This window comes from Lonchura striata, chromosome 8 (assembly GCF_046129695.1).
Source record: "Lonchura striata isolate bLonStr1 chromosome 8, bLonStr1.mat, whole genome shotgun sequence".
Lineage (NCBI taxonomy): Eukaryota > Metazoa > Chordata > Aves > Passeriformes > Estrildidae > Lonchura > Lonchura striata.
In genome coordinates this window covers 19619048-19646709 of record NC_134610.1, presented here as the reverse complement: position 1 = coordinate 19646709, position 27662 = coordinate 19619048, and the positions used below count along the sequence as shown (strand labels likewise).

Here is a 27662-nt window from a genome sequence, read left to right as displayed (position 1 = left end):
GATTATTTTTATTCATAACCATATCACATATACAATTTCTTCAGATATTAAGGCCTTGAAATTTTGGGCTGCTTCTTAATATCCATTTGGTTTTAAACCAAACACTACTGTTTAGACATAAAATATGTGTTATTTCAGGTAAAGTTTTGCTTTCCAAAACAATTCAAATTGAAGCCTCCACCCATATGGTAAAATGTTCTTCGAATGTAATTGAAACACAATCAAAATACAACTATTTGAATGCAAGATTTACAACAAAATATAATATTATCAAAGTTTATTGATAATATAAGTGATATTTCATTAAAATATGTACTTTGAAAGATTTTCTACAAACAGCAGTATTACATTCAGACCACAGTTACTTTAACAGTCAGCTGCTGAAACAACAGCTGAGAGGATAGCTCATTTGACTTTTTCCATTTATAGAAAACAGCACAGAGGTTTTATCTCACTAGAAAACATAACAGCTGTGTCTCCCTTTAAACAATAAATGACTCATTTCTCTATAACACATAACATCATAAAAGGTCTAATGACTCACACATAGAAGCTATTTGCATGTGCTGTTTTCTCGATCATTGCTTTAAAAAGTGCTCTAGCAAAAACAAACAAACAACAACTGTATGAGGATATCTGGATTACAATTAAATACTTGGAATAATACGTGCTGAACATTTAGCAGAGTTATGAACTATAAAAGTTATTATTTGGAACAGAATTGCTTTTGCTTAAAGCTATCAATAATACAGCCAATGTGCCTACATACAAAATGTTCTATGTATGATGGTATTTCTGTGTTGCAAATCATTAAACAAGTTATGGAAATTTAATTCAAACGTAATCATTATGGGAAAGTACATCACTCTGTATAAATACATGAATACTTGAAATTGAGCATCAAACTGCATACCTCACATTGCCCTGTTTCAGACAGTGGTCTCCATATGCAGAAAAAGGAGGCTTCTTTTTCTGACAAGAGTGCTGTGTAAAATGGCAAGCAGTGCCTGGTCCTGGCAGCCAAAGGGCAACACATAAACAGAGGAGCCATGAAGTTATTAAAAAATGGTGGCTACCTGCCATACAATGGTGTCTGAAACACCACGGCCGAATTTGTGCTGTCAAGGGAGGGAGAAAGGACAATCCTGAAAGCAGCAGAGTTTCCACGTGTGTCAAATGGCACTCCCAGGTGCTCCCGGTCTGACAGGCAGAGGGAATTCGCAGGTCAGTGCAGCCGTGACCGGGGCTGCAGGGGGCAGCGCTTCCCGCGGCAGCGCGCCCGGCCCCGTCCGCCTCAGAGCGGCTCTTCTCCCACTGACACACGCAACACAGGAAATCCAAAGCTCTTCAGCATATAAGGGTTTTGAGTAACCTTGCTTTTATGACATAGCCTGAGGGCTTTTGATATCATATTTGCCTGCTCTTTAGCTTGAGCATGTTCTTTCTCTGCTACTCCGATATTTCTAAATTATCTTCTACAGATCTAAATCCAGCAAGAACCGAGTTTTTCCCTGCTTAGGAAACAAACATGTACAATCTAAATCAGGTCATTACTTCCCAGAGTCCCTGGAGTGTGAATCCATCCTTTAGCTTCTCTATTGCAAGTCCCAGTTCTTCTGAAAAAACAGGCTCCCGATCATGTTGCTTTTTGAATACATGACATACGAGAGGAAATAAAATAAAGCAGAAGGTACTGATTAATTTCATTATCCCATTTTATCAACATGAATTTCATAGTCTAAAAAACTATTTCCTTACCTTGTTTTCATCAGCAAAGTAAGCCTGCAAAGGAAAACAAAAAAGAACTTTGAAAACAAAAGTCTAAAAAACACATCTGCTAATAATTCCTTGGGGTCAAAACTGTATTGGGTAGGTCTTCCACAAGGATCCAGTCTATATGGGCTTTACTTCTATGTTAAAATAATTTACAAAAGGGCTCTAACAGGAGTTTCTGTTTTGAAGAATAGATTAGATACCACTGGATTATGGTATTTTTCATTAAATACCAACCTTTGACATTTCCATCGTAATAAAGAAAGACTTTTTAAATGGCTACATTTTTCTATTATATTTGTTACACTGACACTTTACAGAGAATGTTAATATGAAGACAAACTGACAGCATCCTGGTATTTTTTTGCCTCATGTGCAGCAGCTTCTATTATTCAACATCAAAAACTATCTTAAAATGTATAATATCAAAATTCAGTTGACATCATACTTAATCTAAGACAAGAACATAGAGTAATAGAATAACTCCATAAACAGAGATGTGGGAAAGAGATACCATCTTTCCTATTCTGTGTGGTTCGAAATTAAGGCTCAAACTCCTAGGGATATCAGATCTCCAAAAATATCTACACTCTAGAAATCTCTGGACCAGTAGGTTCTAGATCTTTACCAAAAAGAGCCCAGTCTTGCTTCAACTGCTCCTGTGCACTGGTGAGGGACAGCAAAGAAAGCATTTTCCCGTGGTATCAAGTATTGTGGAATATTGGTGTGTAGCCTCTCCTTGGGTCCTGGGCAACCTGTGTCTCTACAGCAACAACCTTCTAACCATTTACAGCTTCCAGTTTTTGTTTGAGAATATACAAAGCACAGTTATTTAATTCAGGTGACAAAAGCAACAATAGAGCAAACAGATCTCCACTTAAGGAGAAGGTATGTCTTCTGAAGTCTACTGAAGACTGAATAAAAATGTGCAAAAAAGAAAATAAATAAGCCAAAAAGCTAGGAAAGAGGAAAAGGAAAAAACAAGAGCTTATCTGTGTTAATAAGAGGCTGCAAAATTAAAAGGAGTGGAAATAACACTCGTGGCTAGGCCTGTTAATTTACCGAATTTCAGAGATTGGTCAATGCATCAAGGCTAACACTTGAAAATATGTGCCATCTACCCTTGCAGTCAATCATGGAATCAAATGTTACCGGGTTGCACACTTAAGCTTGGAAATTCATTGAAAGAGGGTCAATCAAGCAACCTAATGCATTTTAAGGTAACTTTTCCCAAAATACTGCGAGACATGATAATGTAAAATTATTGCTGCCTTTCTAAAAATATTCCAAGTTTGAATCTTAGATGAATGTTGAGTATACAGATATCACCATCTATTCATCTGCTTTAAGAGAAGGCAAATTACTGTTTTAATATAATGTATCTGATTATATTGTACTGCTGATTTTCAAGCCATTCCCTATTTTAATGTGTTAAGAAACTACATACAAGTATTATTTTAAATATCTACTACTATTTATTTTGAATAATGGTTTGTTCTTAAATTAGAAATTCATATACAGAATAAATTCCTGTAAGAATCAGGAAGTTTTAAGTATAGAAAGTACAGCTGCAGCATACCTTTAACAAAGGATTACTGCTGTACATTGCTTAAATCTGAATAATCAAACAAAATTATTCTATTTTTCTGGTTGGTTTTTTTGGGGTTTTTTTTCTTTTTTTTTTGGTGGAGTCACTTACCACAAAAGCATCTGTATGTTCATCAGCTTCTATTTCCACATCATCTGGAACCTGCTCCACTGTTAGGTCTTCAAGGGGTTGAGGCTGCAAATTATAACACTGTAGTAAGTAAATTCACATATCTAATATGTTTAATATATTTTTATTATTGTTAACACAGTATTGTATCTAATTTAAAATAAATAAATGGAGTACCTTTTCTTCCATTTCATAATCCACTCCAAAGATAGGATTAGCTGAATAAACTTTGTGAAGTGAATTAATCTCTTTCACTGCCTCCTGTAGTTTCTCTACAGGGTCTATTTTAAAACCAAGCACATATCCTCCACTCTGTATAACAGAGGAAAAAGACAACATGTGTTTATTAGTCTTATTTTTTAAACAATTTTTTCTCCTTGATAGTGATTTCCAGTTTAATGATAGCAATTTTCAGCTTGCTGAGAAAACTTGAGTCATGGGTGAAATAAAAACAATGACAATGCTTCTGTATGAGGTAGATAAGCTTTTAACCGTTAGCCCATTATATACAAGGGCAACAAACTCCTTATACAGAAAACCACAAGCAAACAAGGGTGGGACAAATTCAGAAGTGAAATTAATGATTTATTCCCAGCCACTAAGCAAATGTTGAGTCTGTTAGGTCTTGATGTTATTAAAGAAGCTTTTAGATACACAGAAATAATGAAAATTATTTAAAAGAGTAGTCTTAATTAAGTACAGAATTAATTATATGCCAAAGATAATCTGTCAGAAGACAGTATATTTGACAGTTATAAACTAGTCATGCTGGCCTGTTGTTGCTTACAGAGGCCTATTGTTGCCTACAGTTACAGAGAAACTGTAACTCCCAATAGCCATATTGACCATAAATTACACTTAAAGCAGGGCAAAGAGAACTTTCTGAAAGTTTTCAAAAGGCCACACAGAAGAAATGCTCTATGCAACTTAAAAATAGACCCATGACATTTCAGAACTAGAGAACTATTCTGTATAAAAATACTGCATCTAGAAAAATAATGTATGTATGTATAATAAAAATGTAATCAATAGAAAAAGGTTATTAAAGCTTCTTACCTGCTGAGAACTCTCTATCACAAGTGCCAAGCCAAACTTTGAGTCTCTCATTTTTATTGAACGCTAATGATAAAGAGGTATAACACTGTTAAAATATTTCTAATTACTGGATAAAAATCCCATTTTTTCAGTTTGGAATTTTACAGTGTAATAATTACAATTACTGACTCAGGAAGCTTGGCTACCAGCATTCTCTCCCATTTATCATTACAAATCTGAACCCCTGAAACCTCAGGGAAAAATGTTTTATTAGAAGTGGTAACAGTGGTAACAGTAAATATCTGAACATCAGGTTCACAGATCATTAATCCCAGTGTATGTAGGTGGCATGAAGCATCAGAGTAAATATTAAAAGGTTTGAAATACAAGCGATTTTCAACACCTGTACCTGCCCAGGAAATCCCCCAACTAATCTGGACAGAAAAGAAAATATACCCTGTGGGTGATGCTGGCAAGGCTAAATTCCTCTCTAAATGAGGGATATGAAATAAAATTTTAATAAGTTGGGAGTTTTAACCAAAGACTTGAGCATATGCTGTTTCATTTTGAAAATGGTTGTTGTAAGATACTTACAATTTGTAGATATGGTATGCTGACATTAAAGCTGTCATTCATATTTGCATGCCAAACTATTCTCACATTAGTAATAAAAAATGTTCCCAAATTTCCCTATTAAAGAAAAGTTATGTTAGAGTTGCTTGAAGTACAGAGCTTTTTTTCCCAAATATGATGATTACTGCTATCTATTTACAGATAAACAAGGTACAGCTTCATATTTTATTCACTAAAAGCTTGATTCTTCCCTACCAAACCCACTTGAAATGTTTCTATTGATTTCAAGGAAGCAGGATCCAATCTTTAAAGGCTACCAGAACCTCAGTAATGAAAATAGCTGTGAATACCTACTACTGCAGCAAAGCTGGATCAAGTCACAGTCCAGCCAACCTCATGGGAATACATGAAGCATCTGAGAGCGTTATTAACTGTACAGATCTGGAATTGGCACAAAGCGTAAGTATAAAGGCATGTGGGTTAAACTTAGGTAACTGAGGAGATGTGTGCCAAGGCAATGTAGAGGAAAGAACTTTTTAGCTTGTCAGAGTGGATCATATTTCTATTCTGGACTAAAATTGCACTGACAGAAATATCAGCTCCTGTTTTGTTTCACTGCTCTGGGAAATGCTTGCAACTAGTGCCTTGTAAAATAAATGTTTTCTATTTTTATCTCAAAGTTTGGGTCTTTTTTAAGACAGTATTTTCAAATTTCATTAATCAGAAGACAATATAATCTTACTACTGTTTAGTCAAAGCTGCATGTAAACACACAAATATTCAGCAGAGAACTTCAGAAACATTATTTTTTGTCAGTATCATACAAAACTTTAGACTCCTAAATATGTATTTTTAACAGAAATTGTCTATCTAGTTGCTTGCATATTAGCAGGTCATGTAGACTTCAGGTTACCAAAAGGAGATTTTGTTGTATTGGGCAGCAAACACATAGGATCAGTTTCTCTGCACGCATCAGCTGATGAACAGCATTAAGGATAATTCCTTGGAGTTTACAAAACCATAGGAGTATAACTAGTAGATGAAAGCTGAAACATTTTAACTTTCCTGTAGTCAATGTATTCTGTTCCTGTACTATACCTGGTCACTTGATAAATTCCAAACTCCATTGACTTTATCATATATTTGTTCTTGTGGTAACAATCTCAGTTGCTTGTTTTGAATCAATGCACTTCTCAGCTTCAGATCACGATACATTTTGGAAGTTTCATAAGCTCTGCAAAAAATATAAAATACATACTAGTTCATACATACTTCCCTTTTTCTATTATCTTTACCTTTTCTTTTAGAACAGATATGAAATGTGTATTTTCAGCTTTTCTTATCATCACATTGCACAAAAGTGAGAGCACTATTAAAACTTTTTCAACATGATTAGGTATATTATGGCTTTCCTTAATGAAATTATCTTTAAACTTAGGACAGGTTTTTAACAACTTTTTGATCTCCTGTAGTGTTCATGTCTACCCTATTTTTTCCTTTTCTTTAAGACAGTCATCATCCAGCCACTATTGCAAAGGATACATTCTCTGGGTCTCATGATATACATGGACATTAACAATCCTTTATTTTTCAGTGCCAGTTAAATCACAAACATTCAATATATATGACAGTATTCCATAACTCTTAAATAGACACCCATGGTAATGTATTATGCACACATTAATTCAGATGACTTGTCTTTAGGTAGGAAGCATACAGTGTTTTGTAGCTGATGAGAGCTCTGACCAGGATTTAACTAATTTCCTTTACATGGTCTGAAATTACAGGAAATTATTGCAGACAGAAATTGAAACTAGAAAATGCACACTGAAATTAGTTTCTTTATACTCTTATTTGTTCAGATAGTTTATACAAATAAGGTGTATAAACTGTAATCAAGAACTAGTATAAATACACATTAATTTTCATTATGTGCAGCTGTCTACTCAAATTTGTGATCATTCTTCCCCTTCCTTCCAGAGATTGTTCTCTTTTGGGAAAGTTTTCCGAATGTTGAATATAGACAGTCATATACTGTGTCTATAAGCAGTTGTAATCGCCCATATTTGAGTCCTTGATCAAACACTGTTTTAAGTACACTACCTGTGCACAGCAATAACTGAAGTGAAGAGTCTGGGACTTCCAGGAACAACATTGGTAAATATGAACTCAAACCGAGTATTGTTACATTTAGTCAATATATACAGAGCTTCTGTCTGCCCTCGTAATTTCTGTAAGGAAAAAATGGAATTTTACATTTTGGCAATATAGCAGCTTGATTGTACAAATAATAAATAATCGTCAGATATTGTCTAAGTTATTGTTTTAAACAGTGTTTATGGAGGTGCAATCCTGATTCTACCACTAATCTACCACTGTCTTCTACTTAACTTATTTTTCTTTTTGACCAAGTAGCAGTTCCATCAATAGTAAAACTAATGCCGCCTGTCTGATCTACCTTTGCAAAATCATGACTGAAACTGTATTTTTGGTTTTGTTATCATATCGTTGCCCAGGTAATCTACATAATCTTCCTGCTAGCTCTTTGTGGCAAGTCAAACCAATAGCTTCACAGTTGCATTCAATTCCATTCAGGCTATGTATCTGAGAGCTCTCCACTTTAAAAACAAAACTTTCATTACTATTCTTTACTGTTCTTGTACATAAACTTTCAGACTACTGCTCATATAGTGCAGCAACTATAGACAACTAATTACAGCTTCTTTTATTATTTTTAAAAGTATTTTTTGGAACTTACTGAGTTGGCAGTTCTTGTAGTTATATTTATAACACAGTTGTAACCGACAGCTTAAAAGTCAAGGGAGAAAAAAAACATTGTTTTGAGAACAAGAAAAGTAATAGTCAAAATTACAAAGTATATATTACTGAAATTTTTAGCGCAGCTTTGGATGCTACTTTTGAGAATTACACTTTGTGGTTAATATTCTGGGTCCTCATCACAACCCTGAAGATTAATTTAAGCTGAAAAGGATCTTGGAAGGTTCTTTGGTCAAGTGCTGTTCTCAAATCAGGACCAACTCTGGCTGCTCAGTGTACCATCCAATCCAAGAAATATTTCCACAGAAAGGGATTCCACACGGAGCACTGGAAATAATTTGAATACAAAGTAACTGCATCCTGCCCCTGCTTCAGCACTTCAAAATAAATATGGGCAAACCTCTAGCTGCTCATACAGTTTTAACTCATACAGTTAAAATGAGAAACTTATCCCGAGTTTACAATACTAAAACTGGAAAGGCAGGTACTTGTGGGGAATGAATAGAGAACAATGTATGATAAAGCTCAAACTTTTTTTCTAAAAAACCACATGAATCCCACATCGGCCAAATGAAAAATATGTCTGAAGAACTCTTCAACTTCTTTTCTGAGAAATTAACACAGAATATTCAATATTACTATTTTGCTATGAATTACCATCTAAGTTCCTATATTATAAAGAGATCCATTAGTAATAGTTTACTTCAGACTTTACAGAGCAACACAACTATACTTCAGCATTCTGTACTGAAATCAATACTTTGTGAAAGAATAGCAAGCCACCACAAAGGAACAAAAGGCAATACTTACAGAGGTTGACTCTGGGCAATGACAGTGAGCGCCAAATGATCCGCAAATTTGTCACAAGCAGCCTACCTGGAGATAAAGAGTGTAGCTATTTTTATTTTAAATGAATTCCATTAAATGAAATATTCTGAAACACCCGGATATTCCTTCCCTTTGACAAGAAAAAGAAGAAATCACAGGACACCCCACCAGAAAAATCACTAAACCACTAAACACTTAAATGCTTTAAATGCTAGCAGAGAAAATCCAACATGGAACAAATTAAACAACTTCTAATATATACCAGAATTCCTCAAAATCAAACCAAGAAGAGTTATTGATTCCAATACAGATCCTTATAGTAAAAATGTAGACACAATTAGTGCAGAACTGCTCTGGGCAGGAGAAGTGGAAGGCAGTGAGTTAACTGTTACAGCAGTATTCATGAAAAACCTCACCCTTTGCCATATGCAAATTTATTCCATTCTGGACACTGTAGAGCAGCACATCCAGCCCCCCTGAAGGGTCATCTCAGCATGCTGGCAGCTTCAGCCCCTGGCCACTACATATTCCTTACTGACTCAGTTAAAAACAGAGCGGGACAAACTAAGCATTAAAGAGGATTACAGCAGAACAGCACTACACTGTTTATAAATGGATTATTCCTACAAGGCTTTCAATTCTAAGCAAACTCTGAGACAAGAATCACCTTCCTATAACTTCATGAAAACATTCCAAGGCAGATCTGAGAAATAGGCAGGATCTCTTCTGTGCAACAGAGCACTGATACAGAGTTCAATGGAACCTGACAGGGCTTTCTTTCATAAACCTACACATGATAAAGAATAGAAAGTTTACAATTTCCCTGAGTATGTAGTTACCTCTGTCTCCATTGTTTCCTTTGGTATCTTCAACAGACTCTAAGCAGTCTATAAGTACCTCTCCAGGCCTCATTTTCATTTGTCTAAAAAAAAAGGAAAAATTTTATTTACTTGCCAAAAATAAGCCTATTTTTATTTCCCTGCTTTGCTTTCCTCAGTTTTCTGCTCAGTACATCATGCAATGAAAAATCCATATATACACACAAATCAACTTTACATACCTGAAATTATCACTACATCTCACAGATGAAAAATATTAATATCTTTATTATCAACTTAAAACAGTAAATAAATAAATAATTATGTATCAAGTGTGACCATGAAAACCATACCCCAAAATAAGGACAAAGTGTGTGGAAAATGGAGGAAAAAGCAAAAAAACCCAAAAAAAATCCCAAAACCCACTTGCATTCACGTAATTTTTAGGGGATAGAGTTTATTGCCTCTTGATGTAAATTCAAGTCACAAGGAGTGGAGCTAGGCTCAGGAAAAAAGAGATGCCACCAAAAAGAAATAGCATATAAGGATATGTGAAATGCTCTGCTAAATCTTTCCAAAGGGTGTGGTTTGGTTTTTTGGCTTTTTTTTTGGTGAAGTTTTCTATTTGTTTGTTTATATTATTATTTTGCTTTATTTAACTGATCTAATAACTTAATTACGTAACAACCAATGTTGTGTGAACTTTTGCTGTATTTTAGTCGTACTGTCAGAAGCAGCCAAAACTCTTCACGTATGGCATGACAGAAACAAAACGTATTATTAAGACGCGAATTTCGCGAAATACTGCACAGCCGCCGCCCCGTTCCGTGAGGAGTATGCCAAGTCCTGGTAACCATGAGTGCCACCGTCCCCGCAGACACACGCCTTGTTCAGCTCGGTTGTACTTCCCAGAGCTACAAAAGCTCAGCTGGGAAAAGTACACACCCTTCCCTCAATCCTCCAGGGTCCAATATTCTGTTTTATTTTCTTCTACAGATTGGAAACGGCGCGCGGACCCCACCCAGCAAGCACTGACCGCCCCGCCCCGCCCCGCCCCGCCAGGTGAGTCGCTCTTCCGCCGCCGCCACAGCGGGGCGCTCTCGGCACACGCGGGGCCGCTCCCGCCGCGCTCCCGCCGATACCAGCGGTCGGCCTCAGCCCGCGGAGGCAGCGCTCAGCCAGGCGCCGTTCGGCGCCGGGCGGGCCTGAGTGAGGGCAGGGACACGGACACTCACTGCGGGGAGATGTCGAAGCGGACATCCCTGTCCTCCCACAGCACGTCCAGCACCCCGCTCATGGCCGCCACCCACCCCGACGAGTCCGCGCGCCGCGCTGGCAACGGGGTTGGTGGGGAGGATGGGCGGTGGCTCGCGCTCCCGCGGCGGCCGGGATTGGCTGCGGCGCCGCACGCGGGGAGCGCGTGCGCACTCGCGCCCGCGCTGGCTCCGCCCCCTGCCGGCTGAGGGGCTGAGGCGCAGAACGTGAGGGAGCTTCGCGCTCTCGGTAACGCAGCCCTGCGCCCCGGGGATTTGCGGGGCTGGGCGTTTGTTTGGCGGTTTTGGGCTTATTTTAAAAGAGATGAGGAGTGTCATTTTTAATTCGGAATTACTTGAAAACTGTATCCAAATTTTAATTGCAGTGCCCTACCACTTTCAAGTAAAAAAAAAAAAATAATACTCCGAATAAGAATCATAAGAAAAAAACCAACTTGTCCTTTGATAGTTCTTTCCCTCAAGCTGGTCCCTGGGTTGGCGAGGACCCGGTTGCCCCCATCCGGGAATGGAGACAGGCTGGATGAAATGAAGCGCTGGGCGGGAAGCGCCCGGTCCTGCCGCTGGCCCCGCCAGGACGGACGGAGCGCTCTGCAAGCACAGAGGGTGGACGGTGTTCTCGTTGAGCCAAACTCCGCCTTTTGTTACACGCTTGAAGTTACCACTTGCTCAGGGAAAAAAAGAAACCCCACAAACCACACAAATCCAACTAAAAATGATCAACGAGTTTCATGTACAGGAGTGCGTAACCTGGCCTTCTAAGGGCTGTGGCAGAAATCCGGTTGTGTCATTTAGCTGTGAGGTAAGTTTTTAATCCTGTAAATGTACCATTATCCATTTTCTGTTCTGGCAGTAAAACCAAAAATGTTTTATTAGAAATAAGCTTTAAAATATATTAAATAACAGGAAATGCGACATATACAGGCAGACATAAATGTAAAAGGTGATATCACAATGGCAGGCAATCAACGGTGCTGCGCTTAATGTTTTAAACATAAGTTTAAATAGTTAACTAAGGAAGATGAAAATATTAAAATGCATTTAAAAATTAGACTTGGCTTTCAGAAGCCTCACATTGGAAGGACCATTTTAGACACAAATTAACCCAACACAGTTATTGGTATATTCACTCATAGAAATCTGTGGATGTGTTTTAACTGTAATTGTCATGGATCTTGGCTAGCTAATAAAAACTGAGGAGAGTTCACTGAAAGGAAAGAAAAGGATGAAATGTACCTGTGATGTAGTTAGGAAAGGTAGGCAACTGAACCACCTCCCTGTCTTGTGACCCAGAGAACACATAGGCCACAAGGTGATGCATTTGTTGTATTTATCTGTATTAAGTAGTACTCTGCATGTAATTTGGAAGTTGATGTCTTGTTCTTTAAATAGTAAAATACTATCTGTGGGAATAGTTTTGCTGAAAAGAAGTGAAATTTTCATTGCAGAATCCATGTCAAATGCCAGATTTCCGTAACAAAGGGAAAAACACTTACATAATGACCATACAAAGCAATAGATGTAGTTTAAAATAAGGACTAGTTACTGATTGTACAATGGTAGTATTTAAAGATCTAGGTGAAAGAAGTGCAAGTGCTATGGTAAATGCTACACTGGTCTTACTATAACTGAGTAAAAAAGGAAATTTTGTACTCTTGATACTGTTGAAAATTTGCTATTTCATTATAATCTCTATGTCATATAATAAATGCTAAAAGTATTTAAGTATGCTTGCATAGGTAGCCATTTTTTTAGTTAGTGGGCATATGACTTCATAATGTTAGCATTCTATAAATTATTTGGTTGGATTTTACCAAATGGATAATTGATAAAAAAGCCAAACAATCAAGAGGTTCAACCTTATCACTTTTGAAGTAGAGACTAATTCCTACCTCCAGAAAAAAATACACAAGCCTGTCTACATTCCTGTTCAGACTCAAAGCGGTTTGCATTTCCATGGCAGCCACCATACCAAAACTGAGCACAGGCATTGGCTTGTTTATCGTAATACCATCTGATTGTGTAAACACGACAGGGCCCTTGATCCAGCCTTAGCTTGCAGCGAAGGTCCACAATATTTTCTAAAATGAAAAAAAAAGAAAAATAAAAAGAGAAATAGAAACTATTCAGTTTGTAAGAGTCATTTGTATTCCACAGATTTTACTTTTAAAACTCTTATTTTGTTTTATTTTTTTTCTGCTAATCTTATACAGTAGTTTAAGATTCACTTTTAGTTCTAAAGATGTTAATATTGAAGGCAAGTTACAAGTGCATCTTAGTAGTCAAATAAACTGTTCTTTTACTGGCATGTTTCTAGTAATTCCAGAAATAAAAGTATTATGACTTCACATACAAAAAGAGCAGACAATATGAATATGATAATTTTAAAATATATTATTCTGAAATTTGATTACGTGCAACCAGTCTTGTGAGTAAACTGCAAATATAAGGCATAGAGCTGTAAGCTAGTTGCCTCTGCTGTTTTTTCATCTGCTGCATCCTCCTGCTGTGTATTAGTTTTCCTTGTGCTGTGGGAGAAGAGACATTAAAATACTGAGAAGAATATAAAACTCATGTCTTGCTTTTGTAAGATATTTGTGCTACTTATCTAATAAAATTGTAGTAATTATGTACATAAGTTTGAATTTAGAACTCCTACAGATATGGATTAGAGGACTGTGACATACTAATCTAGTCTCACTGACTTTAATAATACCATGAGATAGAAAGCAGTTTTCTGTGAAGTTTAATGTTGTGACTGATATTTTGTCTCTTGCAACTGCTATCTTGTCACTTTTAAAAAAAAAGCATTAGTGCCAGAGACCAAATAAATCATGCCACTGTTCCCAGAAAACAATGGGAATATGTTTCTATCGCTCTTTTCTGTTGCTGCCATCATAATACACTATTACTGGAATTGAAAATCCCCCAAATGATTAACAAAATACATTTGGACATTTCATATAAAAAGAATCAATCCTTTAAGCACTCAGCTAATTACTGTACTTAAAATGACTAAGCACTGTTTTTTCCTATTGTTCCTCTGAAAGAGAAGTACATCCTTTCTGTCCAGTTCCGAAACCACTCTCTTTGTCTTTAATGAAGTCTCCCATCTCTGCAGACTGCCCCTCCTTGGCTGCCGGATGACCTGCTGACTGGCCCACCCTCAGTGAGCATTATGTTCTCCTGTTGATGCCCTTTAGGAGCTCCCTCTCACTTATAGACAGCCTTGCTTTTGCTTTTAAGTCGAGCGGTGGGATCCAGAACTTGGGAAGACAAGAACTGCAACTAGATCTGTTATAAAATCCTGAAACTACTTCTCTTCTACATTACAGACTCACAAAATCTTTGGAGAATGAAACAAAATTACTTGGATTTAAAGCTCTATTAAAAGTTAGTACCAGGCAAAGAGGTAACAAAATGAAAAATTATCTATTACCCACCAGGTCTTGGTGTCGGGCCTGCAGTTGAAAGTGATGATGTCATCACTTTAGTGGATGTTGGTTGTTTAGATGACAATAATGGTAACACAGCTGCAGGTGAAAGGAAACAGAATGAGACATTGATTTTTCATCAGCCAAAAATGAAAATTAAGAAATGAATGACAATAGAAATACCTCTAGTGTTTTCTGTTAGCAGGGTTGGCTGTTGTTCTTCATCTTGTTCTTCTTTGTAGGTGTCATAGACTACAGAAGGTACGTTGGTCTGAAATAAGCATTTGATTTTTTTTTTTTCTTTCAAGATACTGTGAAGTGTTTCAAAATGAACAAGCCCTGCATGACTTAGAGATTTTCTAGTGTTTTTCCTTTCCATTTATACTGATTTCAGTGTTAAGAATCAGAATTTTACATTCTGGTTGGTTTACCAGGAAAGTTGTCATATCTAAATGTTGGATAAATATTTTTTTTTAGTTGAGCTTTACAGAAATCTATTCATAGACTTAAAATTATAATCTACAATTGAGTTCAGTTACTGTTCTTAGACTTAATTATAACAGTGTAATTGCTTTTTAATATTGTTATGATTCACACTGTGGCACAAATATTATTGTATTAAATAAAAGAATCCTTGTCACAGTATCAGGAATAAGTTATAGCTATTAGTTAATTGCCTTCATGCGACATCAGAGCTCTTACTCGGAACAACCAGCTCTGAGCATACCAAGTTAAAGTACCTGTCCTGCAGAAAATTAAGGGAAATGGTACAAATTACATTAAGTGGCACAGAAGGATATATATTTATTAAACTTCTGCTCGTTAAAGCCTGCTGAATTTTCATACCGGAGCTAATGGTTGAGGAAGATGGCCAAGATTCAGAGGACTTTCTACTGTAGATACTCTAAGTGTCTGTGCTGAAAGTGATTGTCTATTAATATTATTCTTCTGAAGTATGTAATGTAGAGAACTTGGAGATACTGAATGGAAGGATTGCCCACTTATACTTGCACCATTTTCATTATGGTTGTGTACTAAGGTGCCATGTTCATCTTCACAAAATTGATTGACTAATTTGGACTCCAGAGCTGTTAAAAAAAAAAAAAAAAGTAAAAAACTTACCATACTGAGAAATTCAATGTATTCTTAAAATTTGGATTACTTATATATGTCAGTAATACACATGTAATCCAGAACTCCTTCGGATTGTTTACATGCATCTAAGAAGATTATTCTAGACTCTTTGGAGTATGGAATTTTTGGTCACAAATTTGCCAGCATGTAAGTCATCTACATGGTAGAAAATACAGTGAACTACGTAAGGCTGTTCATCTAAGCTTAGTAACAGCGACTAGTTGGGAAAATAACTGCTACTACTGCTACTGCAACTACTACTAATGGGAAAATAGCTGCTTATTTTGCTGCTATGAATAACCATGTGAAAGCAGGTTATTTCCCCAGGAAAGTGAACAAGTGGCATTTATGACAATGGGTTTCATTCTGATTTACAGTCAGATTTTCAGTGCATGAGCACTTACTCATCTTAGAAAACTTGTTTAAGTAGATGTTTTGCTAGACTGGGTGACATTTCCCCTTTGGCATGTTGCCCCATAATGTAACACCATGAACAAAGGGGATCTCTATCTCTTGATTCCTATTACTTTGCAGCATCAAAACATATCCACAAAGATAATGCTTCTCCCCACCCTGCACCCTTGTGAGAAGCATCAGATATGAGGCAGAATAAAACTTCAATGAACGCACCTGAGAGAGTGTTAAAGTCATCAATGAGATACATGTGTTCTCCATCTGGGTCTGAAGCAATCAAATTTAGCTCACGTACAAACTCAACCTGTGTTGGATCTGAAGTATTTAGGATTCCTATTGCATACATTTCGATGTTTGCTGCATGAGCCTCTTGAACAACAAGATCTAGTTTTACAGCTTCTCTCCTGTCTGTTTGACCATCTGTTAGCACAATAGCTACTTTCCGCACGCCTGCTCGAGCACCAGAAAATCCTTCCTGGGCTGCTTTGCGGATAGCAGTTCCTGTGTAAGTGCCTTCTCCCATGTATTGCATTTTCCTAATTGCTCTCTTAACATCCTGGCGGGTTGGATACTTGTTGAGACCAAATTCTAGTCGAACTTCTAAACTGTATAACACAAGGCCAATTCTGGTAGCATTTCTGCCTACAGTTACTCTGTCTACTAAAGCAGTTACAAAGTCTTTGATAATCTCAAAATTTTCTGGTCCCACACTCTCAGAGCTGTCAATCACAAATACAAGCTCCATAGGAATTTCCTTACATTTAATACTGCAACCTACAAAGGAAAAATAAAAGAAAACCAGAACACAATGACTTGATTTGGCATGCTTTTGGAAAAGAGAAGAATGCAAATGTAATGAAGGAATTATAGAGTTTGAACATAAAGATTTTCCGAGTCCTTACCGCATATCTCTTTAATTAATTTGATTATGTCTTCTCTCTGGATGTGAAAAAAATAAAATATGAAAGTATTTTACAATCTGCCGCTTTCAAATGAGGTATAATATTGACACTAACAAAGATTTTGTTTAATATTTGTGTCCTCCAGTGACTTATAAAAATCTTACTGTTTAACTTTGAAACTTCTCCTTGGGAAAGGGAGATTTTGCAACAAACTATTTCATACAAAGATGCATACAAGAGTAAATAACTTGACAACACATTAACATCTCTATCTAAAACAATTGAGCACCAAAACAGAATGTAATTGGGAATTATCAGCCCTGAGGTACCTGGCCCACTCTATTACGCAGACTTCATCAGCACAAAACCCCAAAACTGCTGCCTTCAGTGCTGTCTGTCCAGAAAAATGATAGCTTATGTGACATGTTAACAGTGTTTCTCAGTATTAGAGCAATCATTTGTTATATTTTTTGAAGTGCATGACAGGACTCATCTGGTATTGAGTCAGTCTTTCAAATACAACCTTTTGCTACTGCTTCTCAGCTTTCATCATAAACTGTAGTAGCATTTATATACTCACTGACATACTTTGCTGAATTTGACTCAAATGTGGTACAGGCTTAGCAGAAATATAAATAAGTTCATAGCATGATAGACCGTGACAATTTGAAGATCTTTGCTCTTTATACTCTTAAATACTTTCAAAAAAACCTTCCTGCAGCAAGTACACACCTGGGTGATCTAACATGAGCTATAAAAGAACATATAGCAGAAAAACATCTAAAGTCACAAGGAACTTTTAATTCCATTTCAGCATAAAGTATGCAAGAAAAAATCAGAAAGCTTTTTTTCTATATTATTACTGAGGTGGCTTCTAATCAGAAAGCTCTTTAAAAGGCTATGTTTCATCTGAGAGTGTTGTTTATATCTTGCTAGAATGGGATTTAAATAATGGAATTTGCTTACTGTTAGGCCTTGGTCTCCCTTTGGTCCAGTTTTGCCCTGTAACAGTGATTTCTAATTAAGCTATTGCAATTACATAGTAACATTGTAATTGAGAACACTACTTCAGCAATACCATTATTAGAAAAATATTTTTCCAGTAGAAAGTTAAACTAGAAAACGTGTGCTTCTGATGCACTTGCACTGCCTCGTGCATGTAGTACCTGCAACCTCCTGCGGTGGTTTATGGGAAGTGGATGACCTCAAGTCTCCCACTGGATCACTGCCTGTCAGTTGTCTTTCACTGCTGGCCTGGTTTTGGCTGGGATAGAGTTCATTTTCTTAGTAGCTGGTTCAGTGCTGTATTTTGGATTTATTATGGGAATCATGTTGACAACACGCTGTTGTTTTGGATATTAGAAGTGATGCTTACCCATAGTCAAGGACTTTTCAGTTTCCCATGCTCTGTCAGTGAGAAGCTGCACAAGGAGCTGCGGGAGCATGGCCAGGACAGCTGAGCTGGACAGGCCAAAGGGATATCCCAGAGCATGGGAGGGCACACTCAGTACAGAAACTGGCCCAGCACTGCTCGGGCGTGGGCTGGGCATCCAGCAGCGGGTGCTGAGCAATCTTATTTGGCATCACCTGGCTTTTTTATTATTGTGACTATAATTATTCTTGGTTCAATTATTAGACCAGTTTATATCTATCCATGAGTCTTCTGGTTGTTTAGGTTTCATTTCACCTTTTTTTTTTGGATTTTCCTCCCCATCACACCTGTGCTGGGCAGTAGACGATCGAGTGGCTGTGCAGTATTTAGTTGCTGGTTGCAGTTAAACCATGACAAGTGCCATAAGGAAGAAACCACATCCAAGTGGGAAGTGGGGTATTAATCAAGTAAATATCTTTGTTCTATTAAAGTTTTAATAGTTTCAGTTTCTTAAATATTTCAGATTATATGTAATTAAATAGAAAAAAGAACACACAATCCAGCTTTGTTTCTGAGTGGTTTACGAAAACATCTGTGATAAACCTGAGTTACTCACAGGTTCTCCAGATAAACCAGGGTCGCCCACATCACCTTTTTCTCCTTTTTTCCCCTTGTCACCTGTGGCTCCACGATCTCCCTTTAAAACCATGGTGGTAAGCAGACAGAAAGTGTAAGTCAGTTTTTGTTACCCTTCATATTTCTCTCTTGTGGTCTTTGTTGAATGTGCATTAATCTTGTGACGTGTGTTAGAAATCTTTGTTAGAGATCATTTAAATAAATTGGTACTTTGTGATTTTCATTAATAACTTGTAGTATTGGCTAAGCATTTTTATGGGAAAAAATACCTCAAGTGAACAATGAAGCATCTCAAACAACTACATGCAGACTAAGGGGTTTCATGTGCTATTGCATGATGGAAATTATTATCTGTGCCTTAGAAAAATAAGATAACACTAGAGAAATAGAAAAGAAATCCAAGGGTTTCATTCATTAGAATGAATTAATCCAAGGGCTAATTAATTCATTAGAATGAATAAAGAGAATATTACTCTGAAAAACTTTTTGGCCCAGAAGAGGTGTTTGGCATAACAAACAGATGTATTAGTGTATCTTGGTTTGATTTTTAGTAGACTATGGGACTTTGTACAGCCTTTCTGAGCCATTATAATCACACCTAAACACTGATTCCAGCCTCCCTTTCTCTTTTTCTTAACGTTGATTTAGTCACAAAATTTTGCATAGCAGGTAGGTGAAAGAAAGTGTATTAAATCTAATATTTATTTTAATAATAAAATAATAATATCACTTCTAATGACAATATAATAACAATAACATAATAACAATATAATAATAATAATATAATCTTCTGGTGTCTGGGACTCCTTTTACACAGAATTCACATGCCTTCAATAAGAACTGACTGTAAAAGAGCATTTTGAGTGTGTTGGCTTCCATCTAGGGTATTATCTCACTATTATCTCTGATTTAGATATCATACCTTCTCTCCCAGAAGTCCTTCTCCAGGGGGGCCTCGTGGTCCTGGCATTCCTTGAATACCTTGTTCCCCCTAATGATAATCCAGGTAGTGATATTAACCCTTTGTAATCTTTAATCACACAGTCATTTAAAATGTTCAAAGAGAAAGCTTTTCAAACTGCATTTTAACAAGGATCTTGAGGCACTTGAGACAATTTAGTGGCTAATTTATATTTCTCAAGTACTTCAGTATAAAGATACATAGTATTGAAAACCCATATGATCATGATTGGATTTAATTTAAATTTGATTGCAATTTTAATTTTTCCCTCTTTCCATACCATTTTAGTCCTTCTCATTCTACCTTTCTTATTTCTATCTTTTGAGTCTGTCTCATCGGACTGATGCTTTGGGTAAAAGTGCATATTACAAGGAAAAAATATTAGTACACACATTCAGGATGGAGACTTTTTCTCTACTGAATAGAATAGAGTGGCAGTACACATAACTAATCATAACTAATTCAGACTGTTTTTGTGAGCATGAGAGTTGAGGCAGAGGGAGTGTTATTTTTAATTTTGTAAAGGTTTCTTTAACTGATAAAAGTTCATTCTTCTTTCCTCAACACACACATGCTTGGACTAGTTTGCAGCAGTAGACAGAACATGTTCTGCAGATGCTCACATTATCCTTCTCATTTTCTAGCCTGAGGCTCTCTTCATATAAGAAACAATGTGAAATCTTCTTAACACTGTGATGGTCAGATTGACCACTCAGCGCAGGTTAAATATTGAAGACACTGAGTCTTTTTACCTTAGTTCCTTGAATACCTTCACCAGGAGGTCCCAGAGAGCCAGGTGGCCCTGGGCGTCCTATGGTTCCCTAGAGAATGTTCAGAACAAAAATACACAATAAATTGTTATACTACTCTGTAATTTCTTGTCCTTCCTCTACCAAACATGTCTTTTTATAAGTAGTGGTAATAAGATTGCTCTAGCTGAGAAAGACTCTTTTTGGCCTCTATCAGATTTTAATAATCCAGTTTATCCTTTGAAGGAGTCACTTGGCTTAATACTTAGTGAACGTGAATCACCTTGCTGATAGAGATATATGCTGCATTGAAGGATGGATTGTATTGGTGGGATATTGAGGACTGAATTAAAATTTAAGAGAAGATTATTGTTGTTTTTTTATCTTTTACCACCATTATACAGTAAGGTCTGTGCATATATATATATACTAATGTGGCATTGCAAATAAACACTTGTTGCTAATTTATAAGCTAGTTTTCAACAGAACTCAAGAAAAAATGTTCCCCTTCCATGTTACTCACAGGAAGCAATCAAAACCCAAATAGTACATATTAATTTTATGTCTATACTGCTATTCTACTATTCCTGCATGAAATTTTCAGTTTCCTCATTTGTAAGGATCCCATGCACATGCTTTCTTGGCATTAGTGCTGCCTGAGAAGATGCTTCACCACTGCTTTTTGCTGGACCCCACCTTCCTGCCAATGGGAACTGTATCTCAAGGACAGTCACAGTGTGCAGGTAACTCATTATGATGTTGCATAATATTTGCATTTGACGTTCTTGAGTTCCTTTTTATTTACATTCAAACCAGTTCTTTTGTATTCAGTAGACTTTTGAAATAGCTGTAGGAGCACAAGAGTTTCCAATTTGAGAGGTTTCACAGTGAAAATTGCTTTTTATAGTTACAGTTATTTTCAGTGCTTTGTAACGGTTACAAAATAATTACAAAAATAATCATTTTTGCAGGGATCAATCCTCATACTGGCTATTAGGTGATTATCTGATTTATACAATAAAAAAGAGGAATTAATCCCACTTAACCTATAGCTGTAACAATAGTATAAGCAAGACATACTAGTGCTTGCCCAGCCCTTAATTCTGACCAATGATAGGTCTGAAAAAATTTTTGCTGCTAGTGTCTCCAGGAGCTAAATGTTTTGTCACTGATCTTCACTGCATGGTTATCACCTTATCATTTATCATATGCGTCCACAAGGAGGCTATGGTTTGTGGCTAGTTACGAGAAATAGTTTTGATCTTCTACAAAATAAAGATTATTTGTTGGATTAGTTGCTTCCAGTGAAGACAGAAAACATGCAGATGTCTATACATAATCACACATTTTTATAGTATACTTTCCCCCCCTTATTTTAGAAATTAGACAAAGAGAGACACAATTGTTTAAATCTCTTACTTTTGGTCCTGGCAAGCCTTTTCCTGGGGGACCAGCAGGGCCAACTGGTCCTCTACTACCAGGATCACCCTGAAAGTCAATACTTTAAGAAATAAGTGGTGAATACCAAAGTTTAACATATCTCTAGAACTCTAAGCATCTGTTATACCCAAATGAGATAAAGAGAAGAGAACTATTGAACTGCACTGTGCAAGTCCAAACAAGGCTAACCCAAGGATATTGCTGGCAGGACAAGTAAGTTATTTGGGATAAACACTGGCTGGTGGTCTAAATGTATTCAAGTCAATTATGCACAACTACACAGGAATTACAATTCCCATATTATACAATGAACTCCAGATTCCCCCCCAAAAAAAACCCAAAAAAAACCCAACAAACATAAACCAAAAAAGATCTCTTATATACCGAGAAGAAAGTTAAAGCTGGATTAAATAAGTATTCTGACTTTGACCTATAGGTAGGAATTGTATGTCTATGAAGTAGAGTATACACAAGCATTTGTTTTTCTAGATCTTGAAGTCTTTACCTTAGGCCCTGGCAGTCCAACTCCATCTGGGCCTTGCTCACCGGGAATCCCAGGGAGGCCTGGCAAGCCCTGAAATTGTATGCACAGACAAAATATGAATTTAATTTACAGCTACATTGACTACATGCATTTGTTAATATTTATATGGTAGTATCTTAACTATATTGTCTCTTAATGGGATAACTGTGATCTACAACTGGTTAAACTTTACTCTGATGTTCCAGAAGTAGTGTCAGTAGCATTTACATGTGTGTTGCATGTCATGCAAGGGCTTGAATGTTTTTGAAGGCAGAGGAGTCTAATCTGGAGAGGCAGTTGCAGAAGCAGTTCTTTGCTGGGTTGCACAAAAATATCAGAAAGTATTATAAATCAGTTTCCAATCTCCATGTCAATATTTGTTCATTTTGGTTCCTCAGCATGGCAAATGCAAGTACTTTTACTTTTGTCTTTAGCATAGGCAAATGCAAATATGTGTGGTCCAAACTCCCTGACTGTCGCCAGCAATCTTTCTGAGACTTCCTTGCTGCACGGGCAGGTAACTGCCAGGGCTGGTGGAGCATGCTGATGAGCAGACTGGATATGTGAGGCCAGTGATGCACACATGTGCAGGGAAGGGAGAAGAAGGAACCTTTTCTCTTTGCATCCTTTTTTCAGGGATTGGTTATATCTACCAATAAAGGCCTCTGTAGATTAGTTCTGGCTCTTAGCACACCAGTTGCTTTTTTAGTGGTTCTAGGATGTATATGGATCCAGCTGCTTAGCTAGATTGTATTTTCCTGTTTGGGAATAAATTTTGTATGGTTGGGCAGAAGACAGGACCCTACAGGAAGATTTTGAGGGAACTGATTGAAACATCAGTGATACTTAGGCAAAAAGAACCCACTTGGAATATACTACAGGGTGTAATCAAGAGAAGTGAAGAACAGGGATGATCTTGTGCTATTTCAGAGAGATACTGCATTTTATTCTGTGTTGAACTGCATTTCCTCAGTTGAGGAGTCTTAGGCTTTTTAGGCTTTTAGACCAGCATTAGGCCTATGCATATATATACTAATGTATACTTCCTAGCATGTCAGACATGGAGGATAATCCCTTAAGTGTAGCACTTATTTCTTCCCAACTCACGTAAAAGAAAAATCCATAAACTTACAGGTGGGCCAGGATAACCATCTCCTTTTTGCCCAAAAGGCCCAGGGGGTCCTGGAAGGCCTTGGTCACCCTGATGAAGGCAGGAAAAACAGCTGAGTGAATGCCAATACAATTGCTAGCAGGAAATTATCCATGAAAGTGAAACTTATTTGGCAAATATACTGTCATTTGACTTTTTCTGTCTATTGGCTAATGTGTTTTACTATGTGAATTATTATTCTAGGTTTATTTAATCTTGGATTAAACCAGAGACGTTTAATAGTGCTCATGATCTACACATCTGATTCGCTAATTTTAATATATTTAAGACCTCTGTCTGTTGTCATTTGTGGCCTACATATAAGAAGAAATTACTTCAGTTGTATTTACCGTATATTTATCATCATTTGTTCTAGAATTCTATTTTCCTATAGTGCTGTGGAACTTCATTAAACCTTTTGAGTATAAGAGGATCTTCCTATGGGAAATGTACAACCAATCTCCTTTCATGGATCCAGACAGCTGGACTATCTCAGGAACAGATTTACCAAGAAAACTCAGGATGTTAACCATCCCAGCCACACTGCGGGGTGCAGTGATTTGCTCAGTTGCTATAGAATGGATGATCAAGATTGTATTTGTTCCTGTAGCTATCCAAAATACGGACATTTAAAACAGCATCAAGAAAAGACACATGCAATTTTTTTTTTAAATAGGATGTAGAAAGCTTGACCCTCTATGGCTTTACCCTATATGGTTGTGTGTCTAAGAACTAAGAAAAAGCAGAGCCACTAGTGCTGACAAAGACAGCAAAAAGTGAAGAATGTAGTCACAGAAACATGCAATTTTGCCCAGTTGAAAGAGCTTTTGGGGGGTTCAAGGCTGAGGGAGAGAGACTTGCAACTCTGACCAAAAGATGTGCTTCCAGTTGATTAATTCTTGTTAGATCCCCAAAAATGGGACAACATGAAGTTCTCTGAATTGACTGGACTACACCAGAAATTGATGTGATTCCATCAGCATAATCTCCTCCTGATGAAAAGAAATGTAAAAATCTTGAAAACCACTGACTAATCAAAAAGAGAGAGTGATTGTCACATGTTTCTCATGCTTTTGTTACTCTGTTCAGTTCCCTGAAAGAACAAGGGATTAGGGATGTATTCAAAAGTACTGTCAAACTCACTAAGAAAAAAAGGTGGGGGAGGGGCAGGAAGAATCCAGTATATTTAGAGAAACACAGATTTATATGTCCTGAGTTTCTTGGTCTTCAGACAAGATCTTTCCTGGAATGAAGAATGGCTTATGAAAGTTGAATCTAGGTACCACTGAGGCAGTGGTATATGGAAGCCATTAGAGATTAGCTACATATTCATGTTCTTCTTACGCTAAAACCCTGTGTTATGAATGTTATGAAGTTAACCGTGAACTTATGAATGAAGCAAAGGAGCCTGGCTGAGAGAAATCAACTGCTTGTAATTTACATGTAGGCTGTTCTAAGCAGGGTTAATCGTGTGCTCTCTCTGAACTCACTCCTCCTCATTTAGAAACATTCTTCTCCTGGTTCTCTACCATTTGAAAGGTTATAGTTACAGACTCTGGAGCATTGACCATCCATGGTTTTCCAGCTCTGCAAATCCTTATACATCTGCCAGAGTTGTAGGACACACACATTAACTGTGGAACATGTCAGTGAAATGCTGTGGCCATCCTAGCAGATTTGTTGTTGCTTCACTGAAATCCTCCTGCCTTATTTTACAGTTGTATCAGAAATCAGTTTAACAATTTAGGAGCTACCTTTGCCCCTGGAAGACCAAAACCTGGTTCTCCAATTGGTCCAGCAAGACCAGGTAAGCCAATGTCACCCTGCAATGAAGAAAATAAATCCTCTGTTACATATCTTATTAAACACCACAGGCGGTGGGTTTCTTTTATACAAATTCATGTATAAAAAGCATAACAGCTAATTTTATTTATTGCTATTGCAAACATTAAACACCAAAAGCATAAATAAAAATGAAAGAATAAATAGAAAAAATACAAAGAATAAACAAATGTGCTTTGATATCCAGAGTTATTCAAAATAAAGAAATGAGCAAAGGTAGGCCACACTTCAAGCTGCCATACATTTAATACTAGGGCACAGTGGTAACTTGACTGGATGCAATCCAGAAGAAGTTTTAGCTGACTTCATAAGGCTGGAATTGTTGACACAAATATTAACATAGCCTACTTCAGTTTTCACCCTTGGTTTCTAAGCACTAGAAGATGGAATGTGGATGGTACCTTTGGTCCAGGCACAGATCTTCCAGGAGGGCCTGGCATCCCAAGACGTCCTGGTACACCAGGCTCCCCCTGCAGTGAAGGTAGGAGAAAAAAAACAATGGATTTTTCTGAAAGTGAGTATGACTATCACATAGAGAAAACATTTATGCAACAATTTACATTTAATTCCATTAAAATTCTATTAGAACTTCTAATAAGCTATTCTATGCAGAGATCAATCTAACTGCTTGGAGAACTGCTAACAACAATATTCTGTTTTCTCCATTGAAATGAGATTCTTCTCAGTCACTAAACAAACATGGTTTTAGAAGTCCCTTTCTTAGTGTATTCAAGATGTGGTCCTCTACATACAGTGCTCAAGACTCCCTGCCCAGCTGTGTAGGTATACTGAAAACTTTTATATATTTCTGTTACAGTAGATTTTCTTAAAATTTCTCTTTAAGTTTACTTTTTTAGCTCTTTTTTGGGGAAATACTCTTGTGTGTATAAATAGCAAAATAAGAAACTGGAGGAGAAACCTGGAGTAGCTATTCTCTCACTTTCAATAAGTACTGAGCATTTTAGCAGAAACACAAATCCATAAAAGAATATCAGCCATGAGTCAGTGTAAGGGAAAATAAAGTCCTGTCATGTATTTATATGCCATACACCATACTATTTTCTCAAATATTTCAGTATAAAAATACCAGTATATACCTTTACTTTTTGCAAACCAACAGGGAAGCAATATGGTAAACGCAAAGGTTTTTAAAAAACACTGCTAGTTTGTAGGGATCCCGGTGATTCTCGATAAGAGAAGCCTTTGGTGAACTTCTTTGTAATTATTTTATAATTAAACGAGTTCACTCTAGAACAGTTGTTTCTGAAATCTGGAACAATGTTCAGCTTTGGAAGACTATTTTATAAATATAACATAGTAATAAACTCACTTTAGGTCCAACAGGTCCAGGCACTCCTGTTGGTCCTGTTAATCCACGTATTCCTCTCTGTCCTTGATCTCCCTACAAAAATGGAAAAGACATGTCACACATGTCAATGCATCAAATAATTTAAAAATGTGTTAACTGAAATCAGTTGTAAATGCCAGTGAAAAATAGCAAACTTCTATTTGTAGGTGGTGCACATGAGTTGTTCCTATTGCCTTCATTGGCAAGTCAGTTAATTCTGCTCAGGAGTTGTCCAGTGTTGGACTTTTACAATTAAAATGACATAGATTTCATACGAAGTTAAATAAACCAGTTTACCACAGAATACTGTGAGAAAAATAAAAGCCAAAAGGAATTTTAAAGGTTGAATAATTGCAGCTGAAAAGCAAGTTAAGTATTACATTAAAAATATATTAAAAAATAATCAAAACAGGAAAATATAATACACTTGCTAGTACTTTTTTTTTAATTTGAAGGCAAATAGGGCAAATCAATTGATCACAAAGAAAAGATAGGAATAGTGTAAAGTTCTAAAGGGAAAACGGCTGTTCAAGCAGATTACTAGGCTGTAATAATTGCAACAAAAATGAAATGGCTATGAGTCCAGAATATTTTTTTGCTACTTCTATTGGACAAAAAAAAGAGACGTCTTTGACAAACCTATTCCTGGGACATTACAATTTTGAGTGACACCTTTAGTAAGAAATCCTCACCTTTTCCCCCTGTATTCCAATCCCTGGAACACCTTCAGGACCTCTAAGACCAGGCAACCCTGGTTCACCCTTGAATAGAAAAATCAAAGAAGTGTTTCAGAACACTGCATGGACATGGTGCAAGATGAACTTTGTATTCCCTTGAATAAGTTCATTAAAACCATAGACCTTTCAGAATCAATGAGAAAACTCCCACTGATGTCAGGTGTGTCCAGGTGTTTTTTCCCATATTTGGAAGCAAGCACTGTTCAACTCCGTGTGGAATGCGAGAA

The 27662-nt window shown here is 36.9% G+C and overlaps 2 protein-coding genes across 2 annotated transcripts in view; both read right to left on the bottom strand.

Annotated features, from left to right (window-relative positions):
- Positions 1 to 840: 840 nt before the first annotated feature.
- Positions 841 to 10887, bottom strand: BBS5 (Bardet-Biedl syndrome 5). The gene is made up of 12 exons (XM_021534770.3): positions 10758 to 10887; positions 9544 to 9626; positions 8687 to 8752; positions 7857 to 7906; positions 7202 to 7329; positions 6197 to 6332; positions 5120 to 5215; positions 4547 to 4609; positions 3668 to 3802; positions 3473 to 3556; positions 1759 to 1782; positions 841 to 1644 (listed from the first exon to the last, which is right to left on the bottom strand). Exons 1-12 carry the CDS (start codon positions 10817 to 10819, stop codon positions 1543 to 1545), a joined length of 1029 nt encoding a protein of 342 aa, XP_021390445.1. The 5' UTR covers positions 10820 to 10887; the 3' UTR covers positions 841 to 1542.
- Positions 10888 to 12569: 1682 nt separating this feature from the next.
- The window catches only part of LOC110472785 (uncharacterized), a 31414-nt gene continuing 16321 nt past the window's right edge, over positions 12570 to 27662 (bottom strand). The window contains exons 19-35 of the mRNA XM_077784823.1: positions 27391 to 27459; positions 26681 to 26752; positions 25752 to 25820; positions 25263 to 25331; positions 23491 to 23559; positions 22341 to 22409; positions 21815 to 21883; positions 20399 to 20467; positions 19608 to 19676; positions 18666 to 18746; positions 17644 to 17679; positions 16678 to 16714; positions 15992 to 16549; positions 15122 to 15315; positions 14411 to 14498; positions 14237 to 14326; positions 12570 to 12874 (exon numbers count right to left, since the gene is read on the bottom strand). Coding sequence (XP_077640949.1) covers positions 12675 to 12874; positions 14237 to 14326; positions 14411 to 14498; positions 15122 to 15315; positions 15992 to 16549; positions 16678 to 16714; positions 17644 to 17679; positions 18666 to 18746; positions 19608 to 19676; positions 20399 to 20467; positions 21815 to 21883; positions 22341 to 22409; positions 23491 to 23559; positions 25263 to 25331; positions 25752 to 25820; positions 26681 to 26752; positions 27391 to 27459 — 1908 coding nt within the window. The 3' untranslated portion in view covers positions 12570 to 12674. The remainder of the gene's footprint in view (positions 12875 to 14236; positions 14327 to 14410; positions 14499 to 15121; positions 15316 to 15991; positions 16550 to 16677; positions 16715 to 17643; positions 17680 to 18665; positions 18747 to 19607; positions 19677 to 20398; positions 20468 to 21814; positions 21884 to 22340; positions 22410 to 23490; positions 23560 to 25262; positions 25332 to 25751; positions 25821 to 26680; positions 26753 to 27390; positions 27460 to 27662) is intronic.